The sequence below is a fragment of the Amphibalanus amphitrite genome, unplaced genomic scaffold (assembly GCF_019059575.1).
Source record: "Amphibalanus amphitrite isolate SeventyFive unplaced genomic scaffold, NRLGWU_Aamphi_draft 000921F_arrow, whole genome shotgun sequence".
In the NCBI taxonomy this organism is placed as follows: domain Eukaryota; kingdom Metazoa; phylum Arthropoda; class Thecostraca; order Balanomorpha; family Balanidae; genus Amphibalanus; species Amphibalanus amphitrite.
Window position 1 is genome coordinate 47,467 of NW_024882415.1, and position 18,715 is coordinate 66,181.

Sequence of the window (18,715 nt, forward strand, 5' to 3'; positions counted from 1 at the left end):
TGTCATTTTTCCTCTCTGTGAGCAGGGTTTTCAATATGAACTGGACCCTGCTGTGCTTAGCAAGTGTCCGAGCTGAGTTTTGACTTGTTGTGCTGAGGCAGTGCCCGCTCGCCTATTTTGCAGGGCGACGGTTCAGGAGTTTGCAGCATCTATGGCGGGTCGGCGTTCGCAGACGAAAACTTCAAAATGCGCCACGACGGAGCGGGACTGCTGTCCATGGTGAGTGATAGCTGTCGAATGTGTCGATGGCTGACCTCGAATGTGTCGATGGCTGACTTTCGCACCGCAGCACTGACCCAGCGCCTGCTCACTTGCACACCAGCTTCTATTGCTTTTCGTGCCAAATTGGCCGAGGTGTCTAAGCGGCCGGGGCCGGTTCTCGGTGCCATCCGCGCCGCACGGCCAGGGACGATCTGAGAGTGAGCTCCCAGTGGTCAGCTGCCGATCGGCCCGGGGGGGAACACTGGATGAGTGTGTTGCGGGCGACAAAATATTGGACATGCGTGATAGCTTGAGTGGTACTATTGGTCTCAAGCAAGGCCATCTATAGAAGGTATAGGCACACCCCCGCCGACCAATCAGAGACAGATCCTGAGTGACGTCACCCCTGATGCTCGCAAGGGGTACTCCATTCCTTTGCAACGTAAAAATGACTAACTTCATTTGAAGATTATTGATGACACTCTACACATACCGCTCAACCGTTGATGTCAATGGAAAGCCCAACTAATTTTACAGCGACAAAAAAGAGCAGCAATATGCTAAGAAATGGCCGGTTTTGAAGATATAGACGATTTAGAAACCCTCTGCAGCAGCAGGAAAGCAACGTAAAAACGCATCGAGCTTATATTTTTACTATGAATAAATCATATTTCAGTAAGTTTTTAGATATGATATAGATTTAAGCTACAACTTTATTACAATATTTTCATTATTTGAAACTTTATTTCAAAATAATATTTCCAAAAATGGCAGCTGTTGGCAAGTAGCTTGGGAGCGATTGTGGCGCACCGCGCCATTCATTGTCCTGAGGCCCCCTTATGATGTCATCAAAAGTGGAGTGACATGGGCCTGGTCTCAAGATGCCAGGCGACCTGGACCAGGCAAGATTGGTTCAGCCAGGCGACCTGAAGTTCGGATACGGTGAATACCCTCACCCTCGTTACAACTCGAGTGTGGGTTGCGCTGGGTGGGAGGAGGGATGCACTCGGCCCGAGCTGTGGCGACTGGCGAGGGTAAGGGTTTTCACCGCATTAAAACTACAGCATTGAAACTTTCAGCGATTGATAAGAGTAACAGTATGTACAAAATTTATATCTCGGAATTTTGATATCGATTCGGTGACCCAAGGTCAGGTCAATTTTGCGACCTCTCTCTCCATTTTAAGTCAATAGGAGAAAATTGAAATGCGCCTCTTTCGGACGAATGATGTTCAAACCCCTCTCAAACATCAATTCATAGGTAACCATGACACACTGAATCGGAAAAATGCACCTGTGACCCCCTGGGTGCCCCTGAGTTGATCTCAGGTCATGAACGGTCACCAGCAGTTTTTGGCTGTTACTTTTGATAAAGACGTGCTAGGGCGATGAAAACACGTCAGATGTATTCAGCTCGACGATACGGATCGACTGATATGCAAAATGACCCTTTCCGGTCAGGCCATGACCTGGACCTGAGGTCAAATTTTCAAAATGACCTTTCAAGGTCAACAAGTAGTTCATTCGACGCGTCTCGACGAGAGGAACACGATTCTGCCAAAAGTAATGTCGTGGCTGTCTTGAGTCAAAAGTTATTGACCAAAAACCATTTTCGTGAAAACTGCTATTTTTGCAGTTTTTGACCTCTGGAGGCTAAACCCTTGACCTGAGGTCAAAGCTGAGAACATTACTCAGAAAGGTCTGTAAAAGGGCTATCGAATGCGCTTTTCTGCGGCGCTGTAGCTCTATTGGTTCCCGAGTTGGCCGTTGGCAGTTTCCAAAATTGTTGAAATGGACTAAATTTGACCTTTGATGACCTCTGGCGACCTGACCTTTGACCTGACCCAAAAAAATGACTGAAGTGTTTCCGTCATTATTTTTGACGCTCTTTCGAATGCCGCTTACCGCGTGTCGCTAGATGGCCCAGGAGGAGGGGTGTTCAGACACCCCCTCCCCCCGGCCCGGTGCGGGTTAACCTAAGATTCGTCCATCTCCATTCATTATATCCCTTTCATGTCTTACACACTCCTATTTTGGGTTGCGTTGCCCCCGAAAATCTCCCTCCAGTAGTACCGGTGACCAAATGAAAGATTGACCCCCAGGCGGGATAAATGTCCATTGAAATACATACATTCGCGCTAACAGGGTCTTAACACGCGCAGTGGAAGGGTTGCGAGTACTACGCCCAGTGGAAGGGGGGGGGGCGGATGTCGCCCCCCCTAAAATCTCAGCTCCCACTGGAGCTAGAAAGACGAAATTTGGAGGGTAGGTGGGGGCCATGGGGAACTCTGTTGTGTGTGAATTTCATGACCCTAGGTCAATATCTTCAAGGTCAAATGAGGTCAAATGTGGTCAAATCTGCCATATTAGCGACTTTTTTTCGTTTACACGCCGATAACTCAAAAAGTTACCGGTCGATTTTTTTAAATCCTTCACTATACGAAAGAGCAAACATTTGTGAGTATGTATGGTGAATTTCTAGATAATCCAACAATAAATATGGCAGTTAGAAGCCTGCTAAGGGTAAGATGTCGCCGGCTGAAGCGGCATCGGCCGACGCGGGAAACGCGGCAATCACAGTTTTGTGTTTACACACTCATAACTCAAGTTGTTACCGGCCGATTTTCAAAATTCTTTGACCATATGATTGCCTGTACATTTCTCAGTCTTCTCACCGAATTTGACGCGAATCTAATATAATCAGCGGTAAGGAGCGCGATGTAAAGAAGGAACCGTCCCGCCCCGGCACAGCCTACAATTCAGGCGGCGCGTAACGGCTAGCGCCGGCCGCCGTGCCGCCGCGCCGCCGCGGCGGCAGGATGTTTGACTTTACACCGCTATTACTAGAAAAGTTGTGAACCGATTTTCTTACTTCTTGCACGAGAAGATCCGCAATTAAATTCTGGACAGGTAGCCGAAATTTCACATTGATATTATGCTTGCGGCGCGAGTTATTGGCGAAAAACAGGAGGGGTGGGCGAAATCCGCCCCCCCCCCCTTCCACTGCGCGTGTTAACCCACGAGCCGCGGGGGGGCGGCATAAAGTCCCCCCCCCCCTTTACGTTTTGTGAAATATCTCCGAAACCTGATGAGCTACGAACGTCAAACTTGGCATAGCTTCAAATGAATACCTAGGCAATGTTTGAAGAAAGTTTGGTGGTTGTAGCACCTCTAAGATGACGTCACAGTGACGTCATAAAGTTTTGTCGTTTTCCGATCCGATATGGACCGTTTCTAATGACGCTGAGCATGAAACTCAACTGTAAATCAACAAGACAGCACCTGGTGTCATCCTAAAACATCTAACTACACTTCCATCTAGTTTCTGACCAATAATCGACCCTTTATATTCGGTCCCATATATCTGATGTATCGTGAGGAATATGAGAGTCGCAAAGCTATAATTTAACTTATGACGTCACTGTGACGTCATTTCAAATGGGATCGACACCAAATTTGGACACAACCTCGGCTAGGTATTCAGAAAGATGTGTGCAAAGTTTCGCTTCTCTATCTCTTCGCGGTGCGACGATATCGTCGCAGAAGTAAAGGGGGGCAGCTACATGCCCCCCCCCCAGCTGCCGACGGTTGGCGCGGAGGCCCAGCGGCCGCCGGGTTAAAATGTGTATTTAAGTGCCGTAGTTTTAACACAGCTCTGCAATTCTGCTTAAATATCTGCAAAATCCTGACTTCCCGGAAAATTATTGGTGGTCATGGGGATCGAGCCCGTTGATGAAAAGTAAGTCAATATTCAAAGGCTTCAAAGCGTTATTTCTTGTTGTTCTGTGAAATAGCAATGCAAGACCGATGATAGTGCTAGTGTTGAGCTTTCCAATGAAGCATTGCAATTAGTAGTAAGGTTATTATCACCTAAGATATCTTCCATAAAACATTAGAATTCTGCCATTGTCTTGCTGTAGAGCAAGGTTGCTCTCAGTCTCTTGAGAACACGATTTGCCGTTCTCAGATCGAAAAAGACTTCATAAAGCGATAATAGACAATGAAATTTCCCACCTGATAGCATCTCGGGTTTTTTATATATCCTGTTAAGAATAATCATAAATCAGACGTAAAAATGGCCAATTTCGTCAGATTCCGAATTTTTGCCATTGGGTCTAATGTAAAGCATGGTTACTTTCAGTCTCTTGGGAACACGATTTCTGTACCTCAGATTGAAAAACACTTCAAAAGTCGCAGATAGTAGACGATTTAATCTACAAGATAGCATCTCACTTTTTTATGTATCTGGTCATGTATCTTCATTAAGCCCTCTCAAATATAGCCAATTTAGCATTAAAGTCTATGGATTTATGATTTTAAGCTTTTACGACTAGACATCTTAATTCAAGGTAGGTACAGCCCACCGCTTAAGTAATGTAGGGTTTTACCAATCTCAACGGTTGGCTTTGACTGGCGATTGTTTAATGCGGAGTGATCGAAAAGAAGATGTCAATAGCTAAAGTTGCAGCTGCAAGGGTGACGATACATATAAGCTACATTCAAAGTTTCATTGTAGTCTGGCTAATCGTTCCTAAGCTTCCGAAGCAGAACATACCAATGACTGAAACCCCACATTATTTCTGCTGTGGACTGTACGTTTTTTCGGCTACTAGTCGTTTATTGTTTTCGTTTCGAATTTTCGACCTTCGCATCGAGGTCGTTGTCAAGAAACGACCGTTTCGAAACGAGGTCGTTGTTATATGTTTCTTGACAACGACCTCGATGCGAAGGTCGAAAATTCGAAACGAAAGCAATAAACGACTAGTAGCCGAAGAAACGTATCTATCTATGGATTTAGAAGAATTTTCATATCCGACTAGATTTGGGCTACCATGTCTGTTGACCGGGGGCCGGCATGAAGTGGTGGGTGGTTATCAGGGGTAGCCAGTAACAGTTGGTAGCATAAGGCCAAATGGGCGATCAAAAACTACCACCACATAGGGGTCCCATGTTAAATCGACCTTTTTCAAGCGAGCCTCACATGTAACCCAAAAGAGAAAGTGCCAATTTTATTGTGGGGAAAGGTAGCCTCAAGCTTTCCCTACAACCTTTCTATCTAGCGTTTTTCGATGCAGAGGTCATAATAGGTCCAAAAGCATTGGGCGCTGCCCGATGTACCAAAAGCTCCTCCATGAGAGAACAAGTTCATGCCCATATTGCCTCAACCCTGTACAGGCGTACATCACTGATACTGCTCATGCCCCTGCGTCCCAAAGTTGTTTTTTGGCGAGGGTGTCGGAGTGGAAAATTCCTCGCTAAAAAGTGGGGTGAGAGCGGAAAATTGTCCATAATATAGGTACCCCTAAAAAAATATTGGGAAATGGAAAGCTGTATGACTTTTAAAAAAGTGGGAGGATGGGGGCTTGTTCTCATACATAAGGTAACCAAGTGGACTAAGAGCCAATCAGCAAAGTATACATATAACATTCATGATCATGCCTACTGACAACCCTTTCTGTTTGTTTCAGCAACCTCTTCTCTCTTTGTGGAATCCTGATTCCTAAGTAACCAAAGGATTGAAGAAGATTATGAATCTTGATTCCTGAACCAGCCACCACCATTCCTCAACCAGCCATCAATTGTCAAATGATGGATGCTTTTATGATTGCTGTGGTCAATGTTATGAGTTATAAAAGTTTTTTTCTTCAACTGAATAAAACAGTCTTTAGTAAATAGCTGTATGGTAGTCGGGAGATGGCCATCTTCAAAAGTTGGTTGCAGCATTATGAATAGACGGATAAAACCTCACCACTTGTTATGATTATATATGTTGTTGTAACAACCTCACCACTTGTTATTGGTACAATGCACAGATATTGCCAAGATAAATACATGCACCTACCTTGCGTAACTGCATAGATAACAATAAACAACCACTCCGGTAAAATAAAAAGGCGACTGCGGCGCCTGTCTCATTTGCGTCAAAATTGCAATCGAAGCTCAATATATGGAAAGCATTATCGGAGCATTTTGGCATTATTTGCGATAATTATGCTAAATAAAGGTAGGTATACAAATCGTAGAAATAGTGTAATTAACTATATGTATACCACTGCTCAAACATATCCATCTACCAATTTCCCAGAAAACGCACTAGATGTTTGGGTGTCTTTGGGTGTTTTCGGATCCCAGCCACAAATATGAATGTAAGGTGGCAAATTGAAAAAAGTACTGTTTCCTCAAACATTTTCAATCATATTCTTAGCAATGCAAATCAGTTAAAACCACTTCCATTTAGAACTGTTCTCGTTGTTTAGTTTTGAATAAAGTAGGCCTCGAAAATCATATGTTGCCATTTTCTTGTTTTTTTTCCTGATTTTGAGTCAATTACTGGATTGATTACGAGCGAGCGAGCGCAGCGAGCGTCAGTGAAGCGAAGTCTTTTCAATATAACGGGAAAATCTCAGTATGAGCGGCCAGGCCCGGCCCGGCCTGTAACGCTTTTGAGAGGCTTATATCTCAGCAACCGCTGAACCGATTGGCCTGCGGTCTTTTTTGTTGGATAGCCCCATCCCTTCTACCCCGTAATTAACTACTTTTGATACATCTCAGTGACCGTCGTGGCACGTGCCACGCGAAAAGTCGAGGGTGTACAAGCAGTTTTGCAAAAGTAATGATTTTGAGAGGCCCATATCTCAGCAGCGGCTTGAGCGATTGTCTTGCGGTAATTTTTATAGGGTAGCTGCATCCCTTCTACCAAAAATAGGATACTCTCGATGCATGTGGGTCACCCCTAGTGCACGTGCAAAATACAACAATAAGAGGTGTCAAATTTGTTCCCATTTTAATAACTCGGTAATTACTGGGGCGATTTCGCTGAAACTTGGCATACAGGTAGGCACCCACCAGGCAATGCATTCCCATGTATTGCGGCTTGGGTGCTACTGCACGTGCGCACGTGCAAGGGGCGTTTCCAGATCTCGAAAACGGCTGGGCCGATTGCGCTCAAATTTGGTACACGGTTGGGGACCAGTTAGTAGGGTGCCGTGCAAAAGTCAGTTTGGACCCCGTTTGCACGTGCGCACGTGCAGAAAGCCGCTTCCAGATCTCAGAAACGGCTGGGCCAACTGCGTTCAAATTCGGCACACCGGCCACCGCTAGCAACCGGTTAGAAGAGTGCTTTGCACAAGCCCGTTGGGAGTATCTTTCGCCCTTCCGTACGTGGAGGGCTCACTATCTCGCTCGATCGTTCTTCGCCCAAAAGGCGTTTTACTGGTATAGTTAAAAGTTGTCAGAATTTGAACCCGTGATAAGTTCTTCAAAATGACACCACGAAATTAGAAATTGGTTGGGTAGCTTCATTTTGATTGACTAAGTAGCGAATTTTACCCTCCCCGTTATACAAAAATATCCTTCAATCAGTGGCCTTTTATTGCAACGAATTTGACTGCTGAGTGCTGGTTTATTTACAATGTCATATGCACATCGACCAAATCGGTGTCAACAAATTTAAGACGTCAGTGTATTCCGGTAGCCAATTACATTGCAGAATAACCTTTTGTCCAATGAGCTGATAGTAGGATATTGCGTCATTGAACTACAGTTGTTATCATCTCCCTCCTCGTCGTCATGTGCACTGGAGGGAATTAATAAATTTATTGCAATGCCTTAACAGCAAATAAATGCAAATGATAAGTAGAAGAAACCGGCCCCCGGTCAACAGACATGGTAGCCCAAATCTAGTCGGATATGAAAATTCTTCTAAATCCATAGACTTTAATGCTAAATTGACTATATTTGAGAGGGTGTTATGAAGATACATGACCAGATACAAAAAAGCGAGATGCTATCTTGTAGATTAAATCGTCTACTATCTGCGACTTCTGAAGTGTTTTTCAATTTAATATAATTATTTGACATGTGTAAAAATGCAAATGTCAGCAAGGCCGTTCCGTCGCTCATTACGTTGTAAAAAACACTTAAACTCCCGACGTTTCGCTGTTTACTGCTTAGCCATGGGAATGCAGTTCTCATAGGCCATAGCCAACAAAATAAGAAACACATTTTTGAATATTTTGTTACAATGCATATCACACTTTTTGGTCAAGACCACTTTTGTTCAGAACGAATCGAAAATCGCTCGAATGAGTTTCGTTACGTGATGCGTCGTCTCGTTATGCCTTCTTCTTTTATCTTCTGTGCTACCACCTTGTGCAGTTTGAAGAAGCCCGTTGATATGTTGGTAGCGTCTTCTGTTTGGATGTAGGCCGCCTCTAACATCCACCTCTGGGTCTTGCTCAAGTCGCTGTGGAGAACTTCTGCTGCGTTCCAGTTCGGAAGGTGGCCTTGTTCGTCGATGTGTATCACAAGAGCGTTCGTTGTTCGGTGATTACGTACGAAATAGGTCACCACCAAAAAATGTAGAAGGTCACCATACTGGGCTTCATACTGAATTTTGCATACCAGAATGGGTGTTTCCAACTAAAATTATTTTTTCGCGAAATTTATCTTTGTTGCCCTACTATGACTACGTTTCCATGGACAAAGGGATTCGTATCCGGATCAGTGAGGCTGCTACTGATCCGGATGACCGGGGCCGTTTCCATGGGCAAAGCTGGTACTTATCCGGATCAGTGAAATAAGAGCTCAAGGCCTGGCTACACTATGCGTTTTCTGCGTGCGTTTTTGCGGGTTTGCGTGTTTTGCGTAATATCGTTCTAGGAAAAAAGTTATAAACAATATAATTTTTACTTTGGTTATATACAAAAGCTAATATAACTCTTATGTAACTAAAATTTAAGGTGAAAAACATCACAAAAACGTAATATCGTTCTTTTTTCTAAAACGATATCACGCAAAACACGCAAACACGCAAAAAAACGCACGAAGGAAAAACGCATAGTGTAGCCAGGCCTTCAGGCTCAGCCGCTACTGATCGGCTTAGGAGAGACGAGTATGGCGCACTTTGGCAATTAATAAAAGTCCAGCTAACATTTTTGCCTGGTCTTATGCAAAAATCGACAAGGATCTTCCGTCCTGAAGATTGGCTTTCTTTTATCATACCGACAAACTCGGCTATTGGGAAAATCTTCCAAACTCTCTACAAATCAATAACTCATTTTTCAGTTCGATTCATGTTAAAAAATAATAATAAACAAATAAATTTACATAGCAATTCATTCGTCTTTCATTACTTCCGAAAACGTTTCGGGCGACCCCGAGTTTCGAACCCGAGACCTTTGCCTCACAAAGCGAAAAACATACCGCTGCGACACCGCAGCATTCGACCACCGGGGTCCTAAATTTATGTGGCAATAGTTGACAGGCAAATGATGCAACATCGAGAAAGTTTGCATTTGTGCTGTAAGGGATCACACGGGTAATGAACAATGCTGGAAAAGATTGCAAAATTAATTTGCCATATAACACCAACAAATAGATTTAGAATATTGGCACAAAAGGTCTAGCAAGATAACTGATGGGTGGATGCTGTTGCGCAATGGAATGCTTGACACCGTGCAGGAGAAATGCACAAACAAATACCTCCAATGGTTTAAATCTTAAATAATATAGCCCAAATTTGAAACATATCATTCTAATAAAAGTACAATTTAAATAAAATATTTCTAATGTGATATATGCATCCAGGCCCATTAACCCTCGCCCATGTAGGGGGGGTTGGTGCAACCCCCCCCCCCCCCCGAGGTTTTTCGGAAATAGTGCAAAAACGGCGGCGCGCAGCGCCGCCAAATTTTGGGTACCTTATGGAGCAAACCTTGCGCATCTTTTGCTAAAAAAAAATTTGACCAGGTCATGTCAGGTCACGGAGTTATGACGTCACAAAGGGAACAGCCTCCGGCCGGATTTTCGCAAACTGAGTGCCAACGCCCGAGGTTTCCTGCCCATGGTACGGACATCGGTTGATGGATCGTGATGAAACTTCCCATGCATGTTGGGGCAAGTATTGGCTATTATATGGTATAAGAAACCTGACCGGGTCAGGTCAGGTCACGGAGCTATGACGTCACAAGAGGAACAGCGTCCGGTACTATTTTTGAAAAGCGCCCGAACCACTATTTTGCTAATTCTTGTCACCTCAATGGGAATATGCAGCAATATTAGCTTCTATAGGGAGCAAATGGACCTCCCAAATCCAAAAATACTATCAGATTTCAAAAATTTAAATTCTGATTTTTCGAATTTCTGCCGCCGACTGTGACCTTGCCGACTTCCGGCGCTCCCAACCCGCCATTTTTAGAGCTAGGGAAACGAAATACATACCAAACGATAGAGAATTGATCAAGGAACACGATAGTGAAGGTTTCAAGTCGATATCTCCGACCGTTTTGCCGCAATCGCCGCGGAAAGTTGAAAAAGTCTATTTTTTCCGAAAATTTGACCTTTGACCGGTCAAAAGTAGGTCAAATGTTGACCTAGGACCAAAAAATATACCACCAATCGCGAGATCTCGGCGAGAGCAATCCGTTGGTCTTTTCCGCTAAGCTCTACGACGCTCCGTTTTCAAACGCCAAGGGGGGGTCGCACCAACCCCCCCCCCCCTGCATGGGCGAAGGTGGCAGATCGCCGTTCACGGGCGAGGGTTAAGACAATTAAAATCAAAATGAGAAAATTAAAAAGTCACACATTAATCCCTATCGTAACGTCTCAGCTTCTTTCGAAACTGGATTATAATCCGGATCAGCGGTAAGGGATTACGGGTGTTTCCATGGGCAGCCTAAGCCCTTACGAGGCACTGATCCGGATCAGTGATGCCCATGGAAACGGGGTCTATTTTTCGTAAAACCGAGATATACAAACTTCATGATATCAAAAATAATATTGTGATAATGAAAGCCGCCATATAAAACAAGATAATTGCTGAGATCATGCCTACTAAACTTGGTCCTACCCTACCCCTAATTCAATATACCCTGGAAGAACACTTATTCACTCGATTTTCTGAGCGCGAGAATGACCACGCTGAAATTTATTTGGTCGGCAATCCACTTTTCAGGAGAATTCTTCAAGCATGTTAGTGTTTTCCATAGTTTGCTATCACGTTTTCCATAAATAATTTATTCATTACACATATGTGTGTCTCTAAAAGAAATAAACCCATAAAAAATAAAACACATAACTTTTGCTGTTTGCAAACAGTACGCATAATTTCCAATAGCGACGGCGACAAGACATTGACCAATCACGTTGCGTGTTTCCTGATGGCGTTGATTTGTACCGGGGGCAAAATGGCGTGAATAGAATTGCCATACTATTCTCTTTATAAGATTGCGTGAATAGGTGCCGTAAATAGAGTGTCGTGGAATGATAGTACGGCATTTGTAGCACAACCTTTATAAGATTGGGCCCAGGTACATCCTCCTGCGACACGAGCTCAACGACTGTCTTGCTGACCTCTTTTGTTCTGGCCACGGACAATTCAGGATCACTGAACGATCCGTGACCTAATGGAGATACTGCAGCACTGATGCTGCGATCGTTCGGCGTTCGAGGACCCTTTTTTGTGCGCATTCAAGTAGCTTAACCGCTGTGGGTGATTCCCGGGGGGGGGGGGGGAGGAGCACAAACACGGTCGATTGTGGAAGGCTAGGATGGGATGCCAAATAAATAGGTAATCCGCTTAATGTCACGCAGTATTGTACACCGTTTGAGCGTGACTCATGCAGCGGCAGTAGGTATTCCTTTTTTGGGTGAAAAACTGATTTTTTGGGATCCCGGTATTGGCGAAAGTTCGGGATCGGGATGGTGGATTAAAATCCCGTCGGGATCCCGGGACCGGGAGTGGCGAAATTTCGGGATCGGGATGGGGGATTAAAATCCCGCCGGGATCCCGGGATTGCAATCTCTAAATTGCAGATGCTCTTTCTTGGTAAAATTGGGAGAGGAAAATTTCTCTGGAAAACAGGAGGTGAGAGTGGAAAATTATTCTACTTTGGGTGTCGTTTCCCACCCAAATCAAAATTTTTTGGGACACTAGCTCATGGACTCAATTGGCCAATATCAGCGTCCCGGCTTACATTAATAGATGTCGCTAGCGTCGCGTAAATCCTTCTTGCAAACACGTTTTAAGAATGGAGCAGCTGCGTCATTTCTGACTTCCATCGATTCCTTCCATCTAATTACGAGCGAGCGAGCGCAGCGAGCGAGTGAGTTCATACTGAATTAAGGGAAAATCCTGAGTATGAGCGGCCGGCCGGCCGCTTTTCAAAAGCTAATATCTTAGGAACCGGACATCCGATTGACAAGCGGTCTTCTTTACTGAATGTCACTTGGACGAAAAGTTCTGTGGTGTGATAGCCACCATGCGTTCTTGCCAACCACCGCACGTGGCGCGTGGTAAAGTTGGACATTTTTTAAGAACCCCAAAATTGCAACCTCAATAACGGCACAACGGTTGGGCCGATTGAATTGAAACTCGGTACACAGTTAGGTCTCCATCAGATAATTCATCTGCATGTGTTACGGTTGGGGTGCTACTGCACGTGCGCACGTGCAGGGGGCGTTTCCAGATCTCAAGAACGGCTGGGCCGATTGCGCTCAAATTTGGTACAGGGTTGGGGACCGGTTAGTAGGGTGCCGTGCAAAAGTCAGTTTGGACCCCGCTTGCACGTGCGCACGTGCAGAATGCCGCTTCCAGATCTCAGGAACGGCTGGGCCGATTGCGTTCAAATTTGGCACACCGCTAGCGACCGGTTAGAAGGGTGCTTTGCACAAGCCCGTTGGAAGTACCCTCTCGCCTTTGCGCACGTGCAGGGCACTACTCGCTCGCTCGTTCTTCGCCCAAAAGGCGTTTTAATGTTCTTGTAAATGAGTTTATTTCTCGTTTTGGCGTCATGAAACGTGTGCAAATTTACGTGTGCGTTTTAATTTTAATCAACTATGCCCTTTCAACTAACTTTAGACTATGTTTTAAACTGAGGTTAGTATGTTATTTCTGGTACATATAATTTAAAAATAACTGCTTTATGAATTTGACTTTACTCGTCATAATCAAATATTCTATTTTTCCATATACAAAAAAATCACCTACCCTGTAACTCGTCCAGGTAAAATGGGCGCTTTCCGCGTCGTTGGCGTACCCGTTGTTCTATATACCCTGGGTAGTTATTGACGGGATGTTTTTCCGAGTTTCCCTTGTTTGTTTTGCCATACGGGCGAGGTAGGTAATTCGTAATAAAAAGAAGACCTGGGGCGTAAGAAACTCACTGACGCAGAGAAGTCTCGGGCTTTGGCCCTGTTAGAGGTAGCCATATCTGTTATTCGAGTAGCAGCCGAACTGAAAGTGTCTAGACAGGCCATGTATGACCTGAAAAAGGTATCGAAAAGGCCTGTCTTATGTCTAGACACTTTCAGTTGGGCTGCTACTCGAATAACAGATATGGCTACCTCTAACAGGGTCAAAGCCCGAGACTTCTCTGCGTCAGGAGTTTCTTACGCCCCATTTCTTCGTTTTATTACGAATTACCTACCTCATCCGAATGGCAAAACAAATCAGGGCAACTCGGGAAAACACCCTGTCAATAACCACCCACCACTTTATGCTGAGTCTTCTAAGAGACCACTTTCGGGTGTTTTTCGGAAGCAATTGGCAACTGCTCTCTGGCCACGTGACAATAAGTCTAATGGTACATACATACCTCTGATACAGGAGATACCAGATGTACAAACTGACATATTCAATCATTCAATTTCCACTGCATTTTCCCCATGTCAAGATTTTTTGCGGCCACTGTACATACAGAATGGTTTAATGTAATCCGGACCGGTTACCCGAGTAAACAGTGATGAACATCGCCGATGGGTCATTCTGAAGGACTGAGTCTGAATGCCTGCCGGATTCAAGTAAATGCGTAGCAGGAACGGATTTTCCTCTTCGCCCAGCATTGTGATCCTTTTGTAATGCGCATTTACTCTGCTCATGCGTCCCCGGTCAATGATGCATTCTTAAACTGATGCCGAAATAGTTACGATGATTGACCATCGAACAACGCAAAACGGTGAAAAAGGAGCCAATTGAATACCACCACCGACATTTTCTCGATTTCCACAATAACTCGGGTATATCAGCTCAATTTCAATATCAAGGTGAGACGGTCACTTTAATCGGGAGCTCGCTCAATTGACGTGACCAAGTCCTGCTCTTGTCCTTCTCAGGCCAACAGCGGCAGGGACAGCAACGGCTGCCAGTTCTTCATCACTTGCGCCAAGTGCGACTTCTTGGATGGCAAGCACGTGGTGTTTGGCCGCGTCATTGACGGCCTGCTGGTGATGCGGAAGATCGAGAACGTGCCCACTGGGCCCAACAACAAGCCCAAAATACCTGTGGTAGTGTCACAGTGCGGCCAAATGTGAGTGGGCCGCGGCCGCATCCCCTTCTTCCACTCCCGCGCTACCGCTCATTGGTTGTGTCACCATCACGTGTCCCTGTCATGCTGAGTGTCCGTGTCATGCTGAGTGTCATGTCATACGTAACATAAATACCACGAGGCCATGTTGACTTTATTGACGGTCGGTGTTGTTGAATGAACATTTGAGACAACATTCCTTCCGCGACATTAAAAACAGCACGTGGGTCTAGTTCCGCCCGAGGGACGGCACTTGACGCTTGGCGACCCTACAAGGGTCGGCCGGGTGGCGAGTTATCCTAGTGTCGACTCGAAGTACAGTAGGTCTATTAAAAAAGTCGCCACCACCAGTGGGCACTGCCTCCGCTGAGCCGAACCCCCGTCTGCCTGTCCCATTTCGCGCCGGTATCAGGTCAGGTAGGGTCAGCGGGACCGCTCGGTCCAGCCCGCGGCGGTGGGCGGGCGGCTAACGCTTTCCGCCAGCCAGCTGTAGAATCCAACAAACGGGACGGCCACCGCTCAGCGCAGCGAAACCGGTGTTGAAGAATGGCAGTAGATGTTAATGGCTACAATAATTATGAGATAGTTCCTGTGTTAGCCCGTGCCCCACTGGAATGCCTAGATTCTCACGCCCTGTTGGAAGGGAAAGGGGATTGAACATCTTCTTATAACTCAGCTTTGGGCATGTAATTGGTGTTCGTAAAAGCGTCAAAAGTAATAACAGAAACACTTCGGTAAATTTTAGATGGGCTCAGAGGTCATGTCACCAGAGGTCATCGATGGTAAAATTTTGCTTGGATGGGGTGCGTTGCGCGCAGCGGTGCATTTGGTTTCCAATTTCATGGGAACATCAACAGACTCGGAAGCTCGCGACGCGCTGGAGCGTCTAGCTGAATTCACATCAACCGCCGCAACAATGCAGCAGTGCAGCGTAGCGTGCTGCAGCGCTGGGCCGTGAAACACCGCCCAGGGCTATCCATGTGTCAGGGCAATCAAACCCACCTGATAGGCTCGGCCCCCAGCGGAGCACCAGGTCCAGGACTCCCGCCCAGACCCATGTCTCCCCTAATTCCTGTCATCCTTCCGCTCTGAAATCGACTGAAAGAGCCTAACCAAACAAAACAAGCACCTCTTTTACCGCTATTTTTGAAAAATGTTGTCAGATTTTGCTAAAGTCAACGGCTTAGCATGTAAATGACATCGGAATTATGAGAACACCAATTGTTTTTTTTCAAAATAACTTGATAGCTTTTAGCTTAAAACTTGCATGGAATTAATTTTATCAGCATCGTGTTCCTCTTATCGAAACGTTCCGAATGAATCAAAAGTTGATCTTAAAACTTAAAAGGTCATTTGAAAAATTTGGCCTATGTTCAAGGTGATGACCTGAGCAGAAATGATCATGATGCATAGCAGGGCCCGTATTCACGTCGGAATTTTTCGTAAGATTTATCGTTCGATCGCTTTTCGTCGTACGATGATTTGGTATTCACGTTGACATCGCAGACATTTAAGATTTATCTTACGATCAAAATTTTGGTCGTAGGCATTTGTTGTACGACGATCGTAAGTGCGATTCACGTCGGGACATCTTAAGTCCAATCTTCCGATAATGTTACGATCATGAAGGTATTGTGAAGTTACGACTACTCCCAGAGCAGTCTGAAGTGCGGGCTTACCTTTGTATGCTATTAATTTGGGCTCCCATTAAGAGTTCCAACATAATACCTATATTGGTTTTGAGTTCTGTTATGTCATTTTATGAGCCAATGGTTAACTTTGCAATCATCGATTTATCTAGATTCTTGATATTACATTTTTAATGGAAGATATTTACAGGCATGAAAATATTCCTTCTGTATGACACCGTACGCCATATTTTAAATACACGTGCGTCGAGTTGAAAAGGAATTATATTTCACATTAGCACAATCTCTCCTCAAGTAGCACACATGTAGTCAGTCAGTCAGTCAGTCAGTCAGTCAGTTCGTCTCACTGTTAAGGAAGTTGCTAGAGCGGCCAATCACCTTGCACGCTGGCTGGTGTTTTTCCAGCCGCGAACGTATAAGGGGGGCCCGTTGGACCCCCCTTGCCGTTTCACCCCTGATCGAGCTAGAGCTTCGCGGAAAAAATAAGCGTGTTGCCCGTGACGAGAGGAAGCCAATTATACCCAATTTTAATGTCCTAGGTCATCGGTTGACCTTCCAGGTCAGGTCAATGACCCAAAAGTCGGGAAAATCGGGACCTGTTAGAAAGTCGTAAAGCGTGGCTGCTATGGGGTTTTTCGGGGTGCTGATCGTTTCTCGTTGGTTCTTTATTACATTTTATAGCTGATTTTCATAAGTTTTGAAGTGCTGATACAAAATTAGCGTTCAAAGCGTAACACTGAATCTTCGGGCCTTTCTCAACTCTCGTCAAATGTCTGCGACAGACTCAAGTACCGTTCAAGTGCCACAGGGCTCATGACTGCTTGCTTTTCACACAGGCTCCGAAGGAGCTCCACTGAGCTCTAAGAAGCCTTCAGAGGGCCCAAACCGGCCTCTGAGAGTCTCACTGGTGTTCATATTCTCTGAGGGCCCATACAGGGATCTTTGAGGACCTTACACATGCGTAGACCTCTGAAGGGCCACACGGATCTTTGAGGATACCTTCAAATATTTCTGAGAACCTTAGGCCTCTGATAGCTCAGCCGAGCTTTTGAGGCGACAGATTTTGCTGAGCCCAAGCCTGCAGTTTAGGGGTCACGACTCAGGTGTGCCTCTGAGGGTCCCAGCACATGTTGTAGTAGTAGTAGTAGTAGTAAGTGTATTGAGACCGTCCACATGGTGGGTTTTCAGGTGTCGCGTCAATGACAAATATAACACTACATGGGCACATCGCCACAAATGCCAGCAATATTTTATCGCAAACTATACTGATACATGCTATTGAAATAGAAATGTACCTATAAAAGTGCATTAAAATGTATCCGAGGAGCAGAGAGCCGGCATCGTCACCGCAGCTCGCGGACAGCAGTTTTGAAGCCTCTCAGGGTCGCGGAGCCGCGTATGGAATCGCTGAGACGGTTCCAGCCGGCAGCAGCCCTGTACGCGAAAGTGCGTTGGCTTGAAGCCAGGCGATACCTACGAAGGTGTAGACAGCCGCGTTCCGCGGAGCGCGTGTTTCTCGCGGAGACTGCAGCGCGAGCGGTGAAAAGGCCACTGATCTCAGGGGGAGCCCCGTCCATCTGTAGCGCCTTGTACACCTTAGTGACGTCACGGAGCGCCACCAGGGTCTCAATCCTTGACCAGTCCAGATGAGCCAAAGCTGGTGTGATGTGTTCATACTTTTTGCAGCCTGTGACTACTCTTGCCGCGAAATTTATAATTTTTTTAATTTTGTTTATCTGGCTCTTGGTGGCCCCGCCCCATACGCACAGTCCATATGTAATATGCGGAAACACATAGGCTTCAACGATGATTTTCAAGGTAGATTTACTGAAATAGTGTCGGAACTTGTACAGAGACACTACTCTGTTACATCTCTGAACCACGCTTGCAGTGTGAGCGTGCCAGGTCAGCTCGGAGTCGAGAAAAATGCCAAGAATTTTTATCTTATCAGAGCGGATTATGGTGGTACGATTTACATCAAAGCAAAAATCAGCGGACTTAGCCAGGTTGCATTTTGACCCGACCATGATGAAGTTGGTTTTCTTTTCATTCAATTTCAAGGAATTTGAACGCGAACGTTCAGTTCGCGCATTGTCAGCTCTAATCTAGCTTTTAGATCGGCGAGACCCGCCGCGTCCGGGGACCCAGAGTCGACATGGACTGTGTCGTCAGCGTATGAAGTGAGGATGCCGTGAGTCAAATGTGTTGCCAGATCAGTGGTAAATAAAATAAATAGTATCGGTCCAATTATTGAGCCCTACGTCACGCCGCACGTCACGGGCAGCGTCCGTTTGCCCCCTCTTACAATCTGCTGACGGTCCGTCAAATAGCTACGAAACCACTCGTCATTCACACCATACCACGACAACTTGTTGAGGAGAAGGCCGTGGTCGATGCTGTCGAACGCCTTAGACAAATCCAGAGTCATTACCGATGAGATCAGGCCACTATCGGTGTTTGAGACAAGGCGATCGACAACACCGAGCACGGCGTCCTCCGTCGAGTGGTTAGAACGGTACGCGTACTGGCGGGGGTTTAAAATGCAGTTGGTCTCTAGATAATC

At 45.6% G+C, this 18,715-nt stretch overlaps 1 protein-coding gene across 1 annotated transcript; it reads left to right on the forward strand.

Moving 5' to 3' along the window:
• Positions 1 to 95: 95 nt before the first annotated feature.
• Positions 96 to 14,655, forward strand: LOC122368079 (peptidyl-prolyl cis-trans isomerase H-like). Its single transcript, XM_043341709.1, has 2 exons — positions 96 to 219; positions 14,313 to 14,655. Exons 1-2 carry the CDS (start codon positions 187 to 189, stop codon positions 14,508 to 14,510), a joined length of 231 nt encoding a protein of 76 aa, XP_043197644.1. The 5' UTR covers positions 96 to 186; the 3' UTR covers positions 14,511 to 14,655.
• Positions 14,656 to 18,715: the final 4,060 nt, after the last annotated feature.

Coding starts and splice junctions, on each gene's coding strand:
- LOC122368079 (XM_043341709.1), top strand. CDS start 187: ATGCGCCACGACGGAGCGGGACTGCTGTCCATG. Junction 220..14,312: donor GAGCGGGACTGCTGTCCATG/GTGAGTGATAGC, acceptor TGTCCTTCTCAG/GCCAACAGCGGCAGGGACAG.